Source organism: Rhinichthys klamathensis, unplaced genomic scaffold (assembly GCF_029890125.1).
Source record: "Rhinichthys klamathensis goyatoka isolate OS25496 unplaced genomic scaffold, OSU_Roscu_1.1 h1tg000352l_1, whole genome shotgun sequence".
Classification (NCBI taxonomy): Eukaryota; Metazoa; Chordata; class Actinopteri; order Cypriniformes; family Leuciscidae; genus Rhinichthys; species Rhinichthys klamathensis.
Window position 1 is genome coordinate 996,829 of NW_026606863.1, and position 19,867 is coordinate 1,016,695.

Consider the following 19,867-nt stretch of genomic DNA (forward strand, 5'->3'; position numbering starts at 1 on the left):
CTGTTGTGTGATTTACATAATCACAGTTTTTCTCACGATAAAGGTTTTATCATCAATTTTGTGCATTTTTAATGATGACGCTGATTTGATGGATGTCGGGAATAAATGCTTAACGTCCCACGTTCATGTTTTTGCAGTGCGTGTAATGCAATTAATTAAATAAAAAAAATTGTAATCGATAATGAATGGCAACCATAATGATTTTTAAAATCAGAATGCCGTTTCATACGGCAGTGTGTTGAATTATGATCAGTAATTGACTTAAAGATGGTGGTTTATTATGTTTTCTCTCATACGTATGAAGCTCTGCTAACTGCGTTTTATTTTGTCTCGCAGTTACACAGTTTTGCGGAAAGACATTCGTGTGCTGGACGAAGAGAAATCTCCCAAAGCGGACGCTGGACTCAAACCAGGTGAGAGCAAGAGCGCCACCTACAGATCAGAGTGTGTTTAGGGCCGGTTATCATCGTTAACTAAACTAAAACCATCAAGAACTTTGGGAACACTGGGTCTCATTACTTCACGTTAGTGCATCAACAAACAATGAGCAATACATTTATTACAGTATTTATTCATCTTGAAGTTATTCATGTTAGATATTAATCGATACATCTTTTGATTTTAATAATGTATTAGTAAATATTGAATTAATAGTATTTTTCATTGTTAGTTGATGCTAACTAATATTAACAAATGGAATTTTTTTTGTTAAGTGTTATCAAAACTTTCTCATTACTACTTGAAATAAAATAAACATTCAAAATAAAATAAATTAAGAACGTATTTTATTTAAACTAGTTGCTAATTTTCATTTACTTTTACTTGAAGTACTGAAATAACTAATACTGAATAGACAAAAAAAAAAAAATACAATTTAACTGAAATTAAAATCACTGGTTTTCACTAAAATTATATTTTTTTAAAAATACTTCCGGAAGCCGGGAGCTGAACGGATGGATGACAACTGTTGCGCTCTACTGGGGAACGTTTTTTAAAAGTGAAAAAATAAAATAAAAAAAAATGACACACTGAACAAGAAATTTCCCTTTGAACACATTATAATCTCACTGTCTGTGTTTGTGTGTTTCACAGCGTTAGATGCAGCGTGGGACTTTCAGCGTAACGGCACTGTGCCCAACGCGTGGAGGACGGAGGTGAAGGATGAAAGCTCAAGCAGTGAGGATGATGACGAGGAAGAGGAGGAGGAACAAGAGGAAGAGGCCAGCCGCGAGGAGGAAGAGGTGACCACAGCATTCATGATCAGAAACCATGTGTCGGGGAGAAACATCACTGAAAGATTCACACTGAATCAGGGAATCTGCGCCGATCGCAGGCCTCATGTTTGTGTTGATGTAGTCGATAAGGCTGTGCGATATATATCGTCTAAAATAATATCGTGATTTTTGTTTTAACGATGTACAATCTGAAATTATCGAGCATGTCCTTCACTTTACAAAAACACACATAGAGTTGCATGCATACCTTATGTGATGTAATCTAGTAGGTTAGAGGTTAGTGCACACTTTCACTGTGTGATTTAGTCTATTAAAAAGGATTCAGAATGCACCCAATATTCAAGATAAGGGGACAAAAAACCTCTGTATGTCTTTATATTTATATAATTTAATATAGTTCATCAATATCACATGACGAGTGCCGTTTTTTCTCCAAATATCAGCATGATTACATATGTGATACTGACTTTATACAACAGTTCAATAAGCAAGAAGACACAATAAAACACAATATTGCCTGTTTTTGCGTCTCTGAACGACACACGGCGATGAATGAACGAATCGTTTGAACAAATGATTCAATGACTCACTCATTAAGAGAGTCAAATGCTTCGTTCCTGAATGAATCAGCCGTTTGAATGAATCGGTTGAAACTCAATGACTCACTCATTAACAGTGACTGTAACCTACTGGTGGTTTAAAATTATTATTATTAGGGCCCAAGCCTTGAAAAGGCGAAGGCCCTATTGTTTTCCTTAGGATTATTATTAGGGCCCAAGCCTTGAAAAGGCGAAGGCCCTATTGTTTTCCTTAGGATTATTAGGGCCCAAGCCCAAAGGGCGAAGGCCCTATTGTTTTCCTTAGGATTATTAGGGCCCAAGCCCAAAGGGCGAAGGCCCTATTGTTTTCCTTAGGATTATTAGGGCCCAAGCCCAAAGGGCGAAGGCCCTATTGTTTTCCTTAGGATTATTTATTATTCTTCTTATTATTTTTCTGCTACCTTTTGGACACTTTTGGAGGCCTTAACATGCTCAAAAACTCCTGAAACTTTGCACACATGTCAGAACCCGCGGCCATCAGGGCCGGGCTGAAGATGGTACCCGGGCGTGGCAGGGGGGCTCGACAGCGCCCCCTGGAACGGGGTCCGAAAACATGGTCCATAAATCAAACACGCTTGCATGTAATAATATGAAACTCGGTACACATGTAGATCTCCTCGTTTCATATATACTTCACACTCTTACTTTTTACCCCAGCCCAACAGGAAGTGGGCTATTTAGGGTTGTTGGTAAAACACACGCAATGGAATGTGAAATACTCCTCCTAGAGAATTCAAACAAACGGCACGAAACTCGGTCAGCATGAAGTCAAGACATTGAGGATGAAAGTTTGCGAGGGGATTTTTGATATCTCGAACGGTTTGGCCGTGGCGAGGAAACAAAATTATGGCGAGAAACGTGAAACAGGAAGTGTGTCATAACTACTGCATACATTAACTGATCTTGATGAAACTTCAACAGTGTGTTCGTTGTAAGAGGCCGATCACATGGATGTGACTATTGTGAGTCAAAATTATAGCGCCACCAACTGGCAGCAGGAAGTGTGTCACTTCCTAAATGCTTTGAAATCACCCTCTTATTTTTACCCGATTTGCTTCAAACTTTATGTGTATAATGTAAACACACGCCAGATGTAGACCTGTGAAAGGATTATTGATATCTTAGATACTGTTGCCGTGGCAACACATCAAACTTTAATATTCTTGTTTGATGCTTTTGAGACTCTTAGCATGCTTGAAATTGCATGAAACTCGACAGACACAGGTATGCATATGGTTCAGATCAAGCCGGACAACTTTCTAATTAACTGTCATTAGCTCAGACCAAGAGGAAGTCAGATATTTTGGTTTGAATGTGGATGTTTCTGAGAATTTTCTCTCCCTCTCCCTCTGACAGAGAGAATGCACCCTGCCATTCGTGTGTGTCTGTGTGGGGAGGGGGGGAGGGGCTCTTTTAGTTTAAACACAAAATTATACATAGGGCCATACTGCCCTCTTGTGTCCAAAATTATATTTATATATACATTATACATATATTTGGTATGTGACTGAGGACCGAGAGCTTTTAAATACGGGACATTGATAATGGCCACGTGCAGAGCGCTCGAGGGAATTCCTATGGAAGTAGGAATGAACTAAAAAACGTTCGCTCTGTTCTGCTCGCTCGTCGCCATGGACGCGCACCATTATGAATGCCAGTGCAGCCGCATACTTTTTAGTGTCACTTTAAAATTAGTGCAATAACGGGGCCGATTGCTTGAATTGTGAGTTCAATAGTCTATTATTTTTCACGGAAAACACAACAACAAAAGAGTACAAGGATAGATTCGCTGAAATAGGGGCTTTTACATAAAATAGCCTATTCCGTCATCATCTTTTCAGTCAGCTCTTCACTCTCGTGATTAATGAAATTTGACTCCTGTTGCTGATATTTGCTGCAACTTTCGTTCCGCTCACAATTTAGTAAGCAAACACGCTTCAAATGTGTTTTTATTTTATTTTTGTGTATATATATGTGTGTGTATATATATGTGTGTATATATATATATATATATATATATATATATATATATATATATAGCTTATGTTTCAAATATGAGTTAATTAACAATCGTTGGAAAGAATGATACTTTTAATATCACTAAACCGTCATTAGGTGTCGCCAGGCGACCGTCTTAATGAGCGAGTCATTGATTCATTCGTTCAAACGATTCGTTCGAACGGCTGAGTCATTCATGAATGAGACAGATTATGGATTGGTCGTTGAATCTTTGAGTCAACCGATTCGTTCAAAATGCTGAATCATTCAGTAATGAGAACGCGTTGCTGTGAGATGCTCGATGGTTCTGCTGTGATCTTTGTTTAACTATTTTCGCTGCTGAAACAGAAAAAAAAGTCAATATTGCATCTAAAATGTAAGTGATTTGACGTGTGTGTGTGTGTGTGTGTGTGTGTGTGTGTGTGTGTGTGTGTGTGATTGTGTCTGTTACAGTGATTGTTTAACCCTTGTTAAAGTTTAGGCCTTGTCTTTTTGGATATATATCTTTTTATATAAAAAAAAATAGCATACAACCCATGTATTTTAAATGTATTGTTTGCTTTAAATTACATTGAGATTTGTATGTTTGGTAATTGAACCTGAATGAATTATAAATGAATGTGCTATATTTCAGATCATATATTTGTTTTCCTTAAAATTTGAACTAACACTAACTTTATTCTCATCTGAATGATAGATTATTTATTTCTGTATAAAATAAAAACACATTTGATTTTTCTTTTTTAATCAATGTAGAATGTGTAACTGAAAAAATAAACAGATTAGGGCTCTGATCGAGGACAATAATGTCAAAAAAAGAATCAGGGCATGTCTCATATCTTTCTAAAATGTAATTATACACCATTTATTTTTATATAAAATTATACAAATATTAGAACTAAACCCATTTTATTCCTTTTTTTCAATTTAAGAATTATTTTTAAGTTTAAAAACAGCCAGAATGGTTGTTTAGTCAAAAATAATAATAATCCAAATCATATATAGTGCTATACTGCCCTCTTGTGTTCAAAATCAGGTAGGCCTATTGAATTTATATATATTTATATATTAGGGATGTTACTATGGGAATATTTTCCCACCGGTTAATCAACGTGTGATTGTGTAAACAAATTGTGTAAACCTCCCGCTGGGGGGTTTAAAAACACTAACTTGAAAGCGAAAGTATAATATGGACGTCCGCACGGACATTGAAATGGTGGCGCTCGAATGAATTCCTATGGAAGTAGAAATTAACTAAACGTTCGCTCTGTTCTGCTCGCTCGTCGCCATGGACGCGCACCATTATGAATGCCAGTGCAGCCGCATACTTTTTAGTGTCACTAAAATTAGTGCAATTTCGGGGGCCGATTGCTTGAATTGTGAGTTCAATAGTCTATTATTTTTCACGGAAAACACAACAATAAAAGAGTACAATGACAGATTCGCTTAAATAGGCGTTTTTACATAAAATAGCCTATTCCGTCATCATCTTTTCAGTCAGCTCTTCACTCTCGTGATTAATGAAATTTGACTCCTGTTGCTGATATTTGCTGCAACTTTCGTTCAGCTCACAATTTAGTAAGAAAACACGTTTCAAATGTGTTTTTATTTTATTTTTGTGTATGTGTGTGTATATGTATGTATATATATAAATATAGCTTATGTTTCAAATATGAGTTAATTAACAATCGTTGGAAAGAATGATACTTTTAAACATAACACTAAACCGTCATTAGGTGTCGCCAGGCGACCGTCTTAATGAGCGAGTCATTGATTCATTCGTTTGAACGACTGAGTCATTCATGAATGAGATAGATGTTTATGGATTGATTGGTCATTGAATCTTTGAGTCAACCGATTCGTTCAAAATGCTGAATCATTCAGTAATGAGAACGCGTTGCTGTGAGATGCGCGATGGTTCTGCTGTGATCTTTGTTTAACTATTTTCGCTGCTGAAACAGAAAAAAAGTCAATATTGCATGTAAAATGTAAGTGATTTGACTTGTGTGTGTGTGTGTGTGTGATTGTGTGTGTGATTGTGTCTGTTACAGTGATAAGAGTTTAACCCTTGTTAAACTTTAGGCCTTGTCTTTTTGGATATATATCTTTTTATATTAAAAAATAGTCATACAACCCATATATTTTAAACGTATTGTTTGCTTTAAATTACATTAAGATTGTATGTTTGGTAATTGAACCTGAATGAATTTTAAATGAATGTGCTATATTTCAGATCATATATTTGTTTTCCTTAAAATTTGAACTAACACTAACTTTATTCTCATCTGGATGATAGATTATTTATTTCTGTATAAAATAAAAACACATTTGATTTTTCTTTTTTAATCAATGTAGAATGTGTAACTGAAAAAATAAACAGATTAGGGCTCTTTTTGATGACAAGAAATGAAAACCAATGCGATATGATGAATGTCCAAAAGATGGCTCCCACAGACTGTTTTTAAATAGGATTGTTTGATATTTTTTGCTTTTAAACTGTGTGTGTGTGTGTGTGTAAGAGATTTTGGTTGGGTGACAGTTGTAGTTTACAGTTTGACAAGAGTTTATAGTTTGACAAAAGCACAATGTTGTGTTTTATTGCGAGTGTACACAAATATAAGTAAACACTTTGCAGTTTGAATAATGTCCTGTATGAACAAAAGGACGGAGTATGTCTTTATGTCTACATTGTTCAATTACGCCACACACACACACACACACACACACACACACACACACACACACACACACACACACACACACACACACACACACACACACACACACACACACACAAACACTATTTTTCTAATCAGATCAGGCAAGTAATATTCTGTCTTGTCTCTTAAAAAAACAATATATATATATGTATATATATATATATATATATATATGTGTGTGTGTGTGTGTATATATATAAATATAGCTGCGAGCAGCGATGAAAGGGCCAAAGCCGGCGGCACCGCCACCCCGGTTATAGCGCCACCAACTGGCAGCAGGAAGTCTGTCACTTTCAAAAAGCTTTGAAATCAGCTGATTGCTTCAAACTTCACTACTATGATGTAAACACACGGCAGATGTAGACCTGGATGTAGACCTGACCTTTCAGAAGGTTGCTCTCGCATACTTTGTGGTTGACATGTGCCCTCAATGCACACTTTTGCAGAGCCCACACTGATACAAGCTCTACAGCACACTTCTTTTCGACAGTCAAAGCAGGGTTACGTTTTTGCACGTCGTGCACAATAACCCTAAAGGCACCAGGGTGGCGGTGCCACCGGCTTTATATATATATATATATATATATATATATAAATATAGCTGCGAGCAGCGATGAAGGGCCAAAGCCGGTGGTACCGCCACCCCGGTGCCTTTAGGTAACTAAAGGCACCGGGGTTGCGGTGCCACCGGCTTGGGCCCGTAATCGCTGCTCGCAGCTATATTTTATTATTCTTCTTATTATTTTTCTGCTACCTTTTGGACACTTTTGGAGGCCTTAACATGCTCAAAAACTCCTGAAACTTTGCACACATGTCAGAACCCGCGACCATCAGGGCCGGGCTGAAGATGGTACCCGGGCGTGGCAGGGGGGCTCGACAGCGCCCCCTGGAACGGGGTCCGAAAACATGGTCCATAAATCAAACACGCTTGCATGTAATAATATGAAACTCGGTACACATGTAGATCTCCTCGTTTCATATATACTTCACACTCTTACTTTTTACCCCAGCCCAACAGGAAGTCGGCTATTTAGGGTTGTTGGTAAAACACACGCAATGGAATGTGAAATACTCCTCCTAGAGAATTCAAACAAACGGCACGAAACTCGGTCAGCATGAAGTCAAGACATTGAGGATGAAAGTTTGCGAGGGGATTTTTGATATCTCGAACGGTTTGGCCGTGGCGAGGAAACAAAATTATGGCGAGAAACGTGAAACAGGAAGTGTGTCATAACTACTGCATACATTAACTGATCTTGATGAAACTTCAACAGTGTGTTCGTTGTAAGAGGCCGATCACATGGATGTGACTATTGTGAGTCAAAATTATAGCGCCACCAACTGGCAGCAGGAAGTGTGTCACTTCCTAAATGCTTTGAAATCACCCTCTTATTTTTACCCGATTTGCTTCAAACTTTATGTGTATAATGTAAACACACGCCAGATGTAGACCTGTGAAAGGATTATTGATATCTTAGATACTGTTGCCGTGGCAACACATCAAACTTTAATATTCTTGTTTGATGCTTTTGAGACTCTTAACATACTTGAAATTGCATGAAACCCGACAGACACATCACATTTATTAGACAGTAGACATGTGCAGAGTTTCAGAAACGGGCGTGGTGAGGGGCTCAGTAGCGCCACCTTTTGTCAAAAGTGGGGGGATTGATTTTATCTACAGTAATAAAAATCGGTATGTGTATTGTTCTCCTCCAGCCAGACAACTTTCTAATTTACACTCAATAGCTCCAACCAACAGGAAGTCAGATATTTTGGTTTGAAAATTGTCATTTTATGTCTCTCTCTCTCTGAGCCTACGTCTATGTGTGTGTGTGTGTGTCTGTGAGTGTGGGGAGGGGGAGGGGGGCTAGATTAACCATTTGACTGCTGTGTGGTTTGGCCTGCATTAAAAAAGAAAAAAAAATGTCTTACGCCTTGTATTTTTTAAATAAGTTGTATTAATAAGTAAAGGCATATAACCAGTTGAATTGTAGTGCATTGAAAATAGTTTTATATAATTAGTTTATTAATTAAATTAACTTGGTCAGAAAATTTGGTCCATAAATCAAACACACTTGCATGTAATATTATGAAACTCTGTACACATATAGATCTCATCGGGCCAAACAACTTTAAGCCAGCCCAACAGGAAGTGGGCTATTTTGGTCTTAATGTGGATGTTTTGCAAAACCAGGCTCTACATTTTTACCCACTCCTCTTAAGTGGTTTATTTTATTCCCACCAAACTTTTTCAACATGATGAAAATACATTAAAGAAGCATAAATGTGAATATCTATTGAATATCTCTAATTGTTTTGCTATGGCGAGGGATTAAAGTCATGTAAAAAAAAATAAACACTAAAAGCCTCATATCTTCTAAAAATTTAATTATACACCATTTATTTCTAGATAAAATTATACAAATATCAGAACTAAACCCATTTTATTCTTGTTTTCAATTTAAGAATAATGTACAAGTTTAAAAACAGCCAGGATGCACTATTCAGTTAAAAAATAAATATATCAAATAATACATAGGGCTATACTGCCCTCTTGTGTTCAAAATCAGGTAGGCCTGTTGTATTTAAATATAGGTAGCTGCTATGTGACTCCGAGAATTTTTTCTCACCGGTTATTTGACGTGTAACACCGGGGGCTTTTATATCGCTAACTTAAAAGTGAAAGTAAAGTAAGGACATTTATAGTGGTGGCGCTCACAGTGCGCTCGAATGAATTTCTATGGAAGTAGAAATGAAAAAACGTTCGCTCTGTTTTGCTCGCTCGTCGCCATGGACGCGCACCGTAATGAATGCCACTGCAGCCGCATACTTTTTAGTGTCACTTTAAAATTAGTGCAATATCGGGGGCCAATTGCTTGAATTGTGAGTTCAATAGTCTATTATTTTTCACGGAAAACACAACAACAAAAGAGTACAATGATAGATTCGCTTAAATAGGCGCTTTTACATAAAATAGCCTATTCCGTCATCATCTTTTCAGTCAGCTCTTCACTCTCGTGATTAATGAAATTTGACTCCTGTTGCTGATATTTGCTGCAACTTTCGTTCTGCTCACAATTTAGTAAGCAAACACGCTTCAAATGTGTTTTTATTTTATTTTTGTGTGTATATATGTATGTATATATATATATATAGCTTATGTTTCAAATATGAGTTAATTAACAATCGTTTGAAAGAATGATACTTTTAAACATATCACTAAGCCGTCATTAGGTGTCGCCAGGCGACCGTCTTAATGAGCGAGTCATTGATTCATTTGTTCGAACGATTCGTTCGAACGGCTGAGTCATTCATGAATGAGACAGATTATGGATTGGTCATTGAATCTTTGAGTCAACCGATTCGTTCAAAATGCTGAATCATTCAGTAATGAGAAAACACGTTGCTGTGAGATGCTCGATTGTTCTGCTGTGATCTTTGTTTAACTAGTTTCACTGCTGAAACAGAAAAAAGTCAATATTGCATATAAAATGTAAGTGATTTGACTTGTGTGTGTGTCTGTGTGTGTGTGTGTGTGTGTGTGTGTGTGTGTGTGTGTGTGTGTGTGTGTGTGTGTATGATTGTGTCTGTTACTTTTTGGATATATATCTTTTTATATAAAAAAAAATAGGCATACAACCCATATATTTTAAATGTATTGTTTGCTTTAAATTACATTAAGATTTGTATGTTTGGTAATTGAACCTGAATGAATTTTAAATGAATGTGCTATATTTCAGAGTTTTCCTTAAAATTTGACCTAACACTACCTTTATTCTCATCTGAATGATAGATTATTTATTTCTGTATAAAATAAAAAAGAGATTTTGGTTGGGTGACAGTTGTAGTTTACAGTTTGACAAAAGCACAATGTTGTGTTTTATTGCGATTGTTCACAAATATAAGTAAACACTTATGAGATAGATGTTTATGGATTGATTGGTCATTGAATCTTTGAGTCAACCGATTCGTTCAAAATGCTGAATCATTCAGTAATGAGAACGCGTTGCTGTGAGATGCGCGATGGTTCTGCTGTGATCTTTGTTTAACTATTTTCGCTGCTGAAACAGAAAAAAAGTCAATATTGCATCTAAAATGTAAGTGATTTGACTTGTGTGTGTGTGTGTGTGATTGTGTGTGTGATTGTGTCTGTTACAGTGATACGAGTTTAACCCTTGTTAAACTTTAGACCTTGTCTTTTTGGATATATATCTTTTTATATTAAAAAATAGTCATACAACCCATATATTTTAAATGTATTGTTTGCTTTAAATTACATTAAGATTGTATGTTTGGTAATCGAACCTAAATGAATTTTACATGAATGTGCTATATTTCAGATCATATATTTGTTTTCCTTAAAATTTGAACTAACACTAACTTTATTCTCATCTGAATGATAGATTATTTATTTCTGTATAAAATAAAAACACCTTTGATTTTTCTTTTTTAATCAATGTAGAATGTGTAACTGAAAAAATAAACAGATTAGGGCTCTGTTTGATGACAAGAAATGAAAACCAATGCGATATGATGAATGTCCAAAAGATGGCTCCCACAGACTGTTTTTAAATAGGATTGTTTGATATTTTTTGCTTTTAAACTGTGTGTGTGTGTGTGTGTGTGTAAGAGATTTTGGTTGGGTGACAGTTGTAGTTTACAGTTTGACAAGAGTTTATAGTTTGACAAAAGCACAATGTTGTGTTTTATTGCGAGTGTACACAAATATAAGTAAACACTTTGCAGTTTGAATAATGTCCTGTATGAACAAAAGGACGGAGTATGTCTTTATGTCTACATTGTTCAATTACGCCACACACACACACACACACACACAAACACTATTTTTCTAATCAGATCAGGCAAGTAATATTCTGTCTTGTCTCTTAAAAAAACAATATATATATATTTATGTATATATATATATATATATATATATATATATATATGTGTGTGTGTGTGTGTATATATATATATAAATATAGCTGCGAGCAGCGTGAAAGGGCCAAAGCCGGCGGCACCGCCACCCCGGTTATAGCGCCACCAACTGGCAGCAGGAAGTCTGTCACTTTCAAAAAGCTTTGAAATCACCTGATTGCTTCAAACTTCACTACTATGATGTAAACACACGGCAGATGTAGACCTGGATGTAGACCTGACCTTTCAGAAGGTTGCTCTCGCATACTTTGTGGTTGACATGTGCCCTCAATGCACACTTTTGCAGAGCCCACACTGATACAAGCTCTACAGCACACTTCTTTTCGACAGTCAAAGCAGGGTTACGTTTTTGCACGTCGTGCACAATAACCCTAAAGGCACCAGGGTGGCGGTGCCACCGGCTTTATATATATATATATATATATATATATATATATAAATAAATATAGCTGCGAGCAGCGATGAAGGGCCAAAGCCGGTGGTACCGCCACCCCGGTGCCTTTAGGTAACTAAAGGCACCGGGGTTGCGGTGCCACCGGCTTGGGCCCGTAATCGCTGCTCGCAGCTATATTTTATTATTCTTCTTATTATTTTTCTGCTACCTTTTGGACACTTTTGGAGGCCTTAACATGCTCAAAAACTCCTGAAACTTTGCACACATGTCAGAACCCGCGGCCATCAGGGCCGGGCTGAAGATGGTACCCGGGCGTGGCAGGGGGGCTCGACAGCGCCCCCTGGAACGGGGTCCGAAAACATGGTCCATAAATCAAACACGCTTGCATGTAATAATATGAAACTCGGTACACATGTAGATCTCCTCGTTTCATATATACTTCACACTCTTACTTTTTACCCCAGCCCAACAGGAAGTCGGCTATTTAGGGTTGTTGGTAAAACACACGCAATGGAATGTGAAATACTCCTCCTAGAGAATTCAAACAAACGGCACGAAACTCGGTCAGCATGAAGTCAAGACATTGAGGATGAAAGTTTGCGAGGGGATTTTTGATATCTCGAACGGTTTGGCCGTGGCGAGGAAACAAAATTATGGCGAGAAACGTGAAACAGGAAGTGTGTCATAACTACTGCATACATTAACTGATCTTGATGAAACTTCAACAGTGTGTTCGTTGTAAGAGGCCGATCACATGGATGTGACTATTGTGAGTCAAAATTATAGCGCCACCAACTGGCAGCAGGAAGTGTGTCACTTCCTAAATGCTTTGAAATCACCCTCTTATTTTTACCCGATTTGCTTCAAACTTTATGTGTATAATGTAAACACACGCCAGATGTAGACCTGTGAAAGGATTATTGATATCTTAGATACTGTTGCCGTGGCAACACATCAAACTTTAATATTCTTGTTTGATGCTTTTGAGACTCTTAACATACTTGAAATTGCATGAAACCCGACAGACACATCACATTTATTAGACAGTAGACATGTGCAGAGTTTCAGAAACGGGCGTGGTGAGGGGCTCAGTAGCGCCACCTTTTGTCAAAAGTGGGGGGATTGATTTTATCTACAGTAATAAAAATCGGTATGTGTATTGTTCTCCTCCAGCCAGACAACTTTCTAATTTACACTCAATAGCTCCAACCAACAGGAAGTCAGATATTTTGGTTTGAAAATTGTCATTTTATGTCTCTCTCTCTCTGAGCCTACGTCTATGTGTGTGTGTGTGTGTCTGTGAGTGTGGGGAGGGGGAGGGGGGCTAGATTAACCATTTGACTGCTGTGTGGTTTGGCCTGCATTAAAAAAGAAAAAAAAATGTCTTACGCCTTGTATTTTTTAAATAAGTTGTATTAATAAGTAAAGGCATATAACCAGTTGAATTGTAGTGCATTGAAAATAGTTTTATATAATTAGTTTATTAATTAAATTAACTTGGTCAGAAAATTTGGTCCATAAATCAAACACACTTGCATGTAATATTATGAAACTCTGTACACATATAGATCTCATCGGGCCAAACAACTTTAAGCCAGCCCAACAGGAAGTGGGCTATTTTGGTCTTAATGTGGATGTTTTGCAAAACCAGGCTCTACATTTTTACCCACTCCTCTTAAGTGGTTTATTTTATTCCCACCAAACTTTTTCAACATGATGAAAATACATTAAAGAAGCATAAATGTGAATATCTATTGAATATCTCTAATTGTTTTGCTATGGCGAGGGATTAAAGTCATGTAAAAAAAAATAAACACTAAAAGCCTCATATCTTCTAAAAATTTAATTATACACCATTTATTTCTAGATAAAATTATACAAATATCAGAACTAAACCCATTTTATTCTTGTTTTCAATTTAAGAATAATGTACAAGTTTAAAAACAGCCAGGATGCACTATTCAGTTAAAAAATAAATATATCAAATAATACATAGGGCTATACTGCCCTCTTGTGTTCAAAATCAGGTAGGCCTGTTGTATTTAAATATAGGTAGCTGCTATGTGACTCCGAGAATTTTTTCTCACCGGTTATTTGACGTGTAACACCGGGGGCTTTTATATCGCTAACTTAAAAGTGAAAGTAAAGTAAGGACATTTATAGTGGTGGCGCTCACAGTGCGCTCGAATGAATTTCTATGGAAGTAGAAATGAAAAAACGTTCGCTCTGTTTTGCTCGCTCGTCGCCATGGACGCGCACCGTAATGAATGCCACTGCAGCCGCATACTTTTTAGTGTCACTTTAAAATTAGTGCAATATCGGGGGCCAATTGCTTGAATTGTGAGTTCAATAGTCTATTATTTTTCACGGAAAACACAACAACAAAAGAGTACAATGATAGATTCGCTTAAATAGGCGCTTTTACATAAAATAGCCTATTCCGTCATCATCTTTTCAGTCAGCTCTTCACTCTCGTGATTAATGAAATTTGACTCCTGTTGCTGATATTTGCTGCAACTTTCGTTCTGCTCACAATTTAGTAAGCAAACACGCTTCAAATGTGTTTTTATTTTATTTTTGTGTGTATATATGTATGTATATATATATATATAGCTTATGTTTCAAATATGAGTTAATTAACAATCGTTTGAAAGAATGATACTTTTAAACATATCACTAAGCCGTCATTAGGTGTCGCCAGGCGACCGTCTTAATGAGCGAGTCATTGATTCATTTGTTCGAACGATTCGTTCGAACGGCTGAGTCATTCATGAATGAGACAGATTATGGATTGGTCATTGAATCTTTGAGTCAACCGATTCGTTCAAAATGCTGAATCATTCAGTAATGAGAAAACACGTTGCTGTGAGATGCTCGATTGTTCTGCTGTGATCTTTGTTTAACTAGTTTCACTGCTGAAACAGAAAAAAGTCAATATTGCATATAAAATGTAAGTGATTTGACTTGTGTGTGTGTCTGTGTGTGTGTGTGTGTGTGTGTGTGTGTGTGTGTGTGTGTGTGTGTGTGTGTGTGTGTGTGTGTGTATGATTGTGTCTGTTACTTTTTGGATATATATCTTTTTATATAAAAAAAAATAGGCATACAACCCATATATTTTAAATGTATTGTTTGCTTTAAATTACATTAAGATTTGTATGTTTGGTAATTGAACCTGAATGAATTTTAAATGAATGTGCTATATTTCAGAGTTTTCCTTAAAATTTGACCTAACACTACCTTTATTCTCATCTGAATGATAGATTATTTATTTCTGTATAAAATAAAAAAGAGATTTTGGTTGGGTGACAGTTGTAGTTTACAGTTTGACAAAAGCACAATGTTGTGTTTTATTGCGATTGTTCACAAATATAAGTAAACACTTATGAGATAGATGTTTATGGATTGATTGGTCATTGAATCTTTGAGTCAACCGATTCGTTCAAAATGCTGAATCATTCAGTAATGAGAACGCGTTGCTGTGAGATGCGCGATGGTTCTGCTGTGATCTTTGTTTAACTATTTTCGCTGCTGAAACAGAAAAAAAGTCAATATTGCATCTAAAATGTAAGTGATTTGACTTGTGTGTGTGTGTGTGTGATTGTGTGTGTGATTGTGTCTGTTACAGTGATAAGAGTTTAACCCTTGTTAAACTTTAGACCTTGTCTTTTTGGATATATATCTTTTTATATTAAAAAATAGTCATACAACCCATATATTTTAAATGTATTGTTTGCTTTAAATTACATTAAGATTGTATGTTTGGTAATCGAACCTAAATGAATTTTACATGAATGTGCTATATTTCAGATCATATATTTGTTTTCCTTAAAATTTGAACTAACACTAACTTTATTCTCATCTGAATGATAGATTATTTATTTCTGTATAAAATAAAAACACCTTTGATTTTTCTTTTTTAATCAATGTAGAATGTGTAACTGAAAAAATAAACAGATTAGGGCTCTGTTTGATGACAAGAAATGAAAACCAATGCGATATGATGAATGTCCAAAAGATGGCTCCCACAGACTGTTTTTAAATAGGATTGTTTGATATTTTTTGCTTTTAAACTGTGTGTGTGTGTGTGTGTGTAAGAGATTTTGGTTGGGTGACAGTTGTAGTTTACAGTTTGACAAGAGTTTATAGTTTGACAAAAGCACAATGTTGTGTTTTATTGCGAGTGTACACAAATATAAGTAAACACTTTGCAGTTTGAATAATGTCCTGTATGAACAAAAGGACGGAGTATGTCTTTATGTCTACATTGTTCAATTACGCCACACACACACACACACACACACAAACACTATTTTTCTAATCAGATCAGGCAAGTAATATTCTGTCTTGTCTCTTAAAAAAACAATATATATATATTTATGTATATATATATATATATATATATATATATATATATGTGTGTGTGTGTGTGTGTATATATATATATAAATATAGCTGCGAGCAGCGTGAAAGGGCCAAAGCCGGCGGCACCGCCACCCCGGTTATAGCGCCACCAACTGGCAGCAGGAAGTCTGTCACTTTCAAAAAGCTTTGAAATCACCTGATTGCTTCAAACTTCACTACTATGATGTAAACACACGGCAGATGTAGACCTGGATGTAGACCTGACCTTTCAGAAGGTTGCTCTCGCATACTTTGTGGTTGACATGTGCCCTCAATGCACACTTTTGCAGAGCCCACACTGATACAAGCTCTACAGCACACTTCTTTTCGACAGTCAAAGCAGGGTTACGTTTTTGCACGTCGTGCACAATAACCCTAAAGGCACCAGGGTGGCGGTGCCACCGGCTTTATATATATATATATATATATATATATATATATATATATATATATATATATATAAATATAGCTGCGAGCAGCGATGAAGGGCCAAAGCCGGTGGTACCGCCACCCCGGTGCCTTTAGGTAACTAAAGGCACCGGGGTTGCGGTGCCACCGGCTTGGGCCCGTAATCGCTGCTCGCAGCTATATTTATATATATATATATATATATTTTTTTTTTTTTTTCTCCTCTTTTATTTTTCTTACGACTATTCGGGCACTTTTGGGGCTCTTAACGTGCACGAAAACTCTTGAAACTTTGCACGCGGGTCAGAACCCGCGGCCATCAGGGTCGGGGTGAAGATGGTACCCGGGCGTGGCAGGGGGGCTCGACAGCGCCCCCTGGAACGGGGTCCGAAAACTTGGTCCATAAATCAAACACGCTTGTATGTAAGAATATGAAACTCGGTACACATATAGATCTCATCGGTTCATATATACTTCATGCTCTTACTTTTTACCCCAGCCCAACAGGAAGTCGGCTATTTAGGGTTGTTTGTAAAACGCATGCAATGGAATTTAAAGTACTTCTCCTAGAGAATTCAAAGAAATGCCACGAAACTCGGTCAGCATGAAGTCAAGACATTGAGGATGAAAAATTGCGAGGGGATTTTTGATATCTCGAACGGTTCGGCCGTGGCGAGGAAACGAAATTATGGCGAGAAACGTGAAACAGGAAGTGTGTTATAACTTCAGCATACATTAACTGATCTTGATGAAACTTCAACAGTGTGTTCGCTGTAAGAGGCCGATCACATGGATGTGACTATTGTGAGTCAAAGTTATAGCGCCACCAACTGGCAGCAGGAAGTGTGTCACTTTCAAAATGCTTCGAAATCACCCTCTTATTTTAACCCAATTTGCTTCAAACTTCATCTGTATAATGTAAACATACGCCAGATGTAGACCTGTGAATGGATTCTTGATATCTTTGATTCTGTTGCCGTGGCAACACATCAAACTTTAAAATTCTTTTTTGATGCTTTTGAGACTCTTAGCATGCTTGAAATTGCATGAAACTCGACAGACATGTCACATATATTAGCCAGTAGACATGTACAAAGTTTCAGAAACGGGCGTGGTGCAGGGACTCAGTAGCGCCACCTTTTGACAAAAGTGAGAGGGTTAGTTTCATAGTTTTACCTGCAATCTTAAAACTCGGTAGGCATATTGTTCAGATCAAGCCGGACAACTTTCTAATTTACAGATTTTGGTTCCGAACAACAGGAAGTCAGATATTTTGGTTTGAATGGGATGTTTTGGAGTAATCTCTGTCCCTCTCTCCCTCTCTCTGCATACCTCTGTGTCTGTGGGGGAGGGGGATGAGTCTGTTTGAGTGACAAAGCTTTTAATTATTGTTGATCAAGGTTTCGGGGGCTTTTGGGGCCCTTAACATCCTCTAAAACTCTTGAAACTTTGCACACGGGTCAGAACCCGTGGCCATCAGGGCCGGACTGAAGCTGGTACCCGGGCGTGGCAGGGCGGACCGACAGCGCCCCCTGGACTGGGATTCGAACACTTGTCCATAAATCAAAGACACTTGCATGTAATAATATGAAACTCAGTACACTTATAGATCTCATTGGGTTGAACAACTTTCGTGCTCTAAGTTTTACGACATCCCAACAGGAAGCCGGCTATCATGGTTTGTTTGGAAACGCATACCCCTGAAATTCTATTTAATTCTCCTTGGGAATTGATCGGATTTCAAGCAAACTCGGTCAGCATGACGTCAAGACATTGATGATGCTAAATTCCGGAGGAATTTTTGATATCTCGAACGGTTTGGCCGTGGTGAGGAAATTAATTTTATGACTAAAAAAGGACACATAAAGTGTGTTATAACTTTGCTCGTTTTACCTACAGTTACAAAACTTGCCACGCATATTGTTCTCATCAAGCCAATCGACTTTCTAATTTAAAGTCATTAGCTCAGAGCAACAGAAAGTCAGATATTGTAGTTTGAATAGATTTCTTGTCCCCCTGCCATTCTGTTTGTGTGTGTCTGTGTGGGGAGGGGGGAGGGGGGGGGGGGCTCTTTGAGTGATAGTTTAGTTTAAACACCAACTCATACATAGGGCTATACTGCCCTCTTGTGTTCAAAATTATATACATATTTAGTATGTGACTGAGGATCGAGAGCTTTTAAATACGGACGTCCACATTGATAATGGTGGCGCTTGCAGAGCGGTCGAATGAATAAATTAACTAAACGTTCGCTCAGCTCTGCTCGCTCGTCGCCATGGACGCGCACCGTTATGAATGCCAGTGCAGCCGCATACTTTTTAGTGTCACTTTAAAATTAGTGCAATATTGGAGGCCGATTGCTTGAATTGTGAGTTCAATAGTCTATTATTTTTCACGGAAAACACAACAACAAAAGAGTACAATGACAGATTCGCTTAAATAGGCGCTTTTACATAAAATAGCCTATTCCGTCATCATCTTTTCAGTCAGCTCTTCACTCTCGTGATTAATGAAATTTGACTCCTGTTGCTGATATTTGCTGCAACTTTCGTTCAGCTCACAATTTAGTAAGCAAACACGTTTCAAATGTGTTTTTATTTTATTTTTGCGTATATATATGTGTGTGTATAATATATATATATATAGGCCCTATATACATATATATATATATATATATATATATATATATATATATATAGCTTATGTTTCAAATATGAGTTAATTAACAATCGTTTGAAAGAATGATACTTTTAAACATATCACTAAACCGTCATTAGGTGTCGCCAGGCGACCGTCTTAATGAGCGAGTCATTGATTCATTTGTTCGAACGATTCGTTCGAACGGCTGAGTCATTCATGAATGAGACAGATTATGGATTGGTCATTGAATCTTTCAGTCAACCGATTCGTTCAAAATGCTGAATCATTCAGTAATGAGAAAACACGTTGCTGTGAGATGCGCAATGGTTCTGCTGTGATCTTTGTTTAACTAGTTTCACTGCTGAAACAGAAAAAAGTCAATATTGCATATAAAATGTAAGTGATTTGACGTGTGTGTGAGAGAGATTGTGTCTGTTACAGTGACAAGAGTTTAACCCTTGTTAAACTTTAGACCTTGTCTTTTTGGATATATATCTTTTTATATTAAAAAATAGTCATACAACCCATATA

At 37.1% G+C, this 19,867-nt stretch overlaps 1 protein-coding gene across 3 annotated transcripts in view; it reads left to right on the plus strand.

The window, feature by feature from the left end:
- Positions 1 to 19,867, plus strand: part of arid4b (AT-rich interaction domain 4B) — a 141,580-nt gene that overhangs the window by 80,375 nt on the left and 41,338 nt on the right. For all 3 annotated transcript variants that reach the window (XM_056232641.1, XM_056232643.1, XM_056232644.1), the window contains exons 10-11: positions 337 to 413; positions 1,093 to 1,241. In XM_056232641.1, the coding sequence (XP_056088616.1) occupies positions 337 to 413; positions 1,093 to 1,241 (226 nt within the window). The remainder of the gene's footprint in view (positions 1 to 336; positions 414 to 1,092; positions 1,242 to 19,867) is intronic.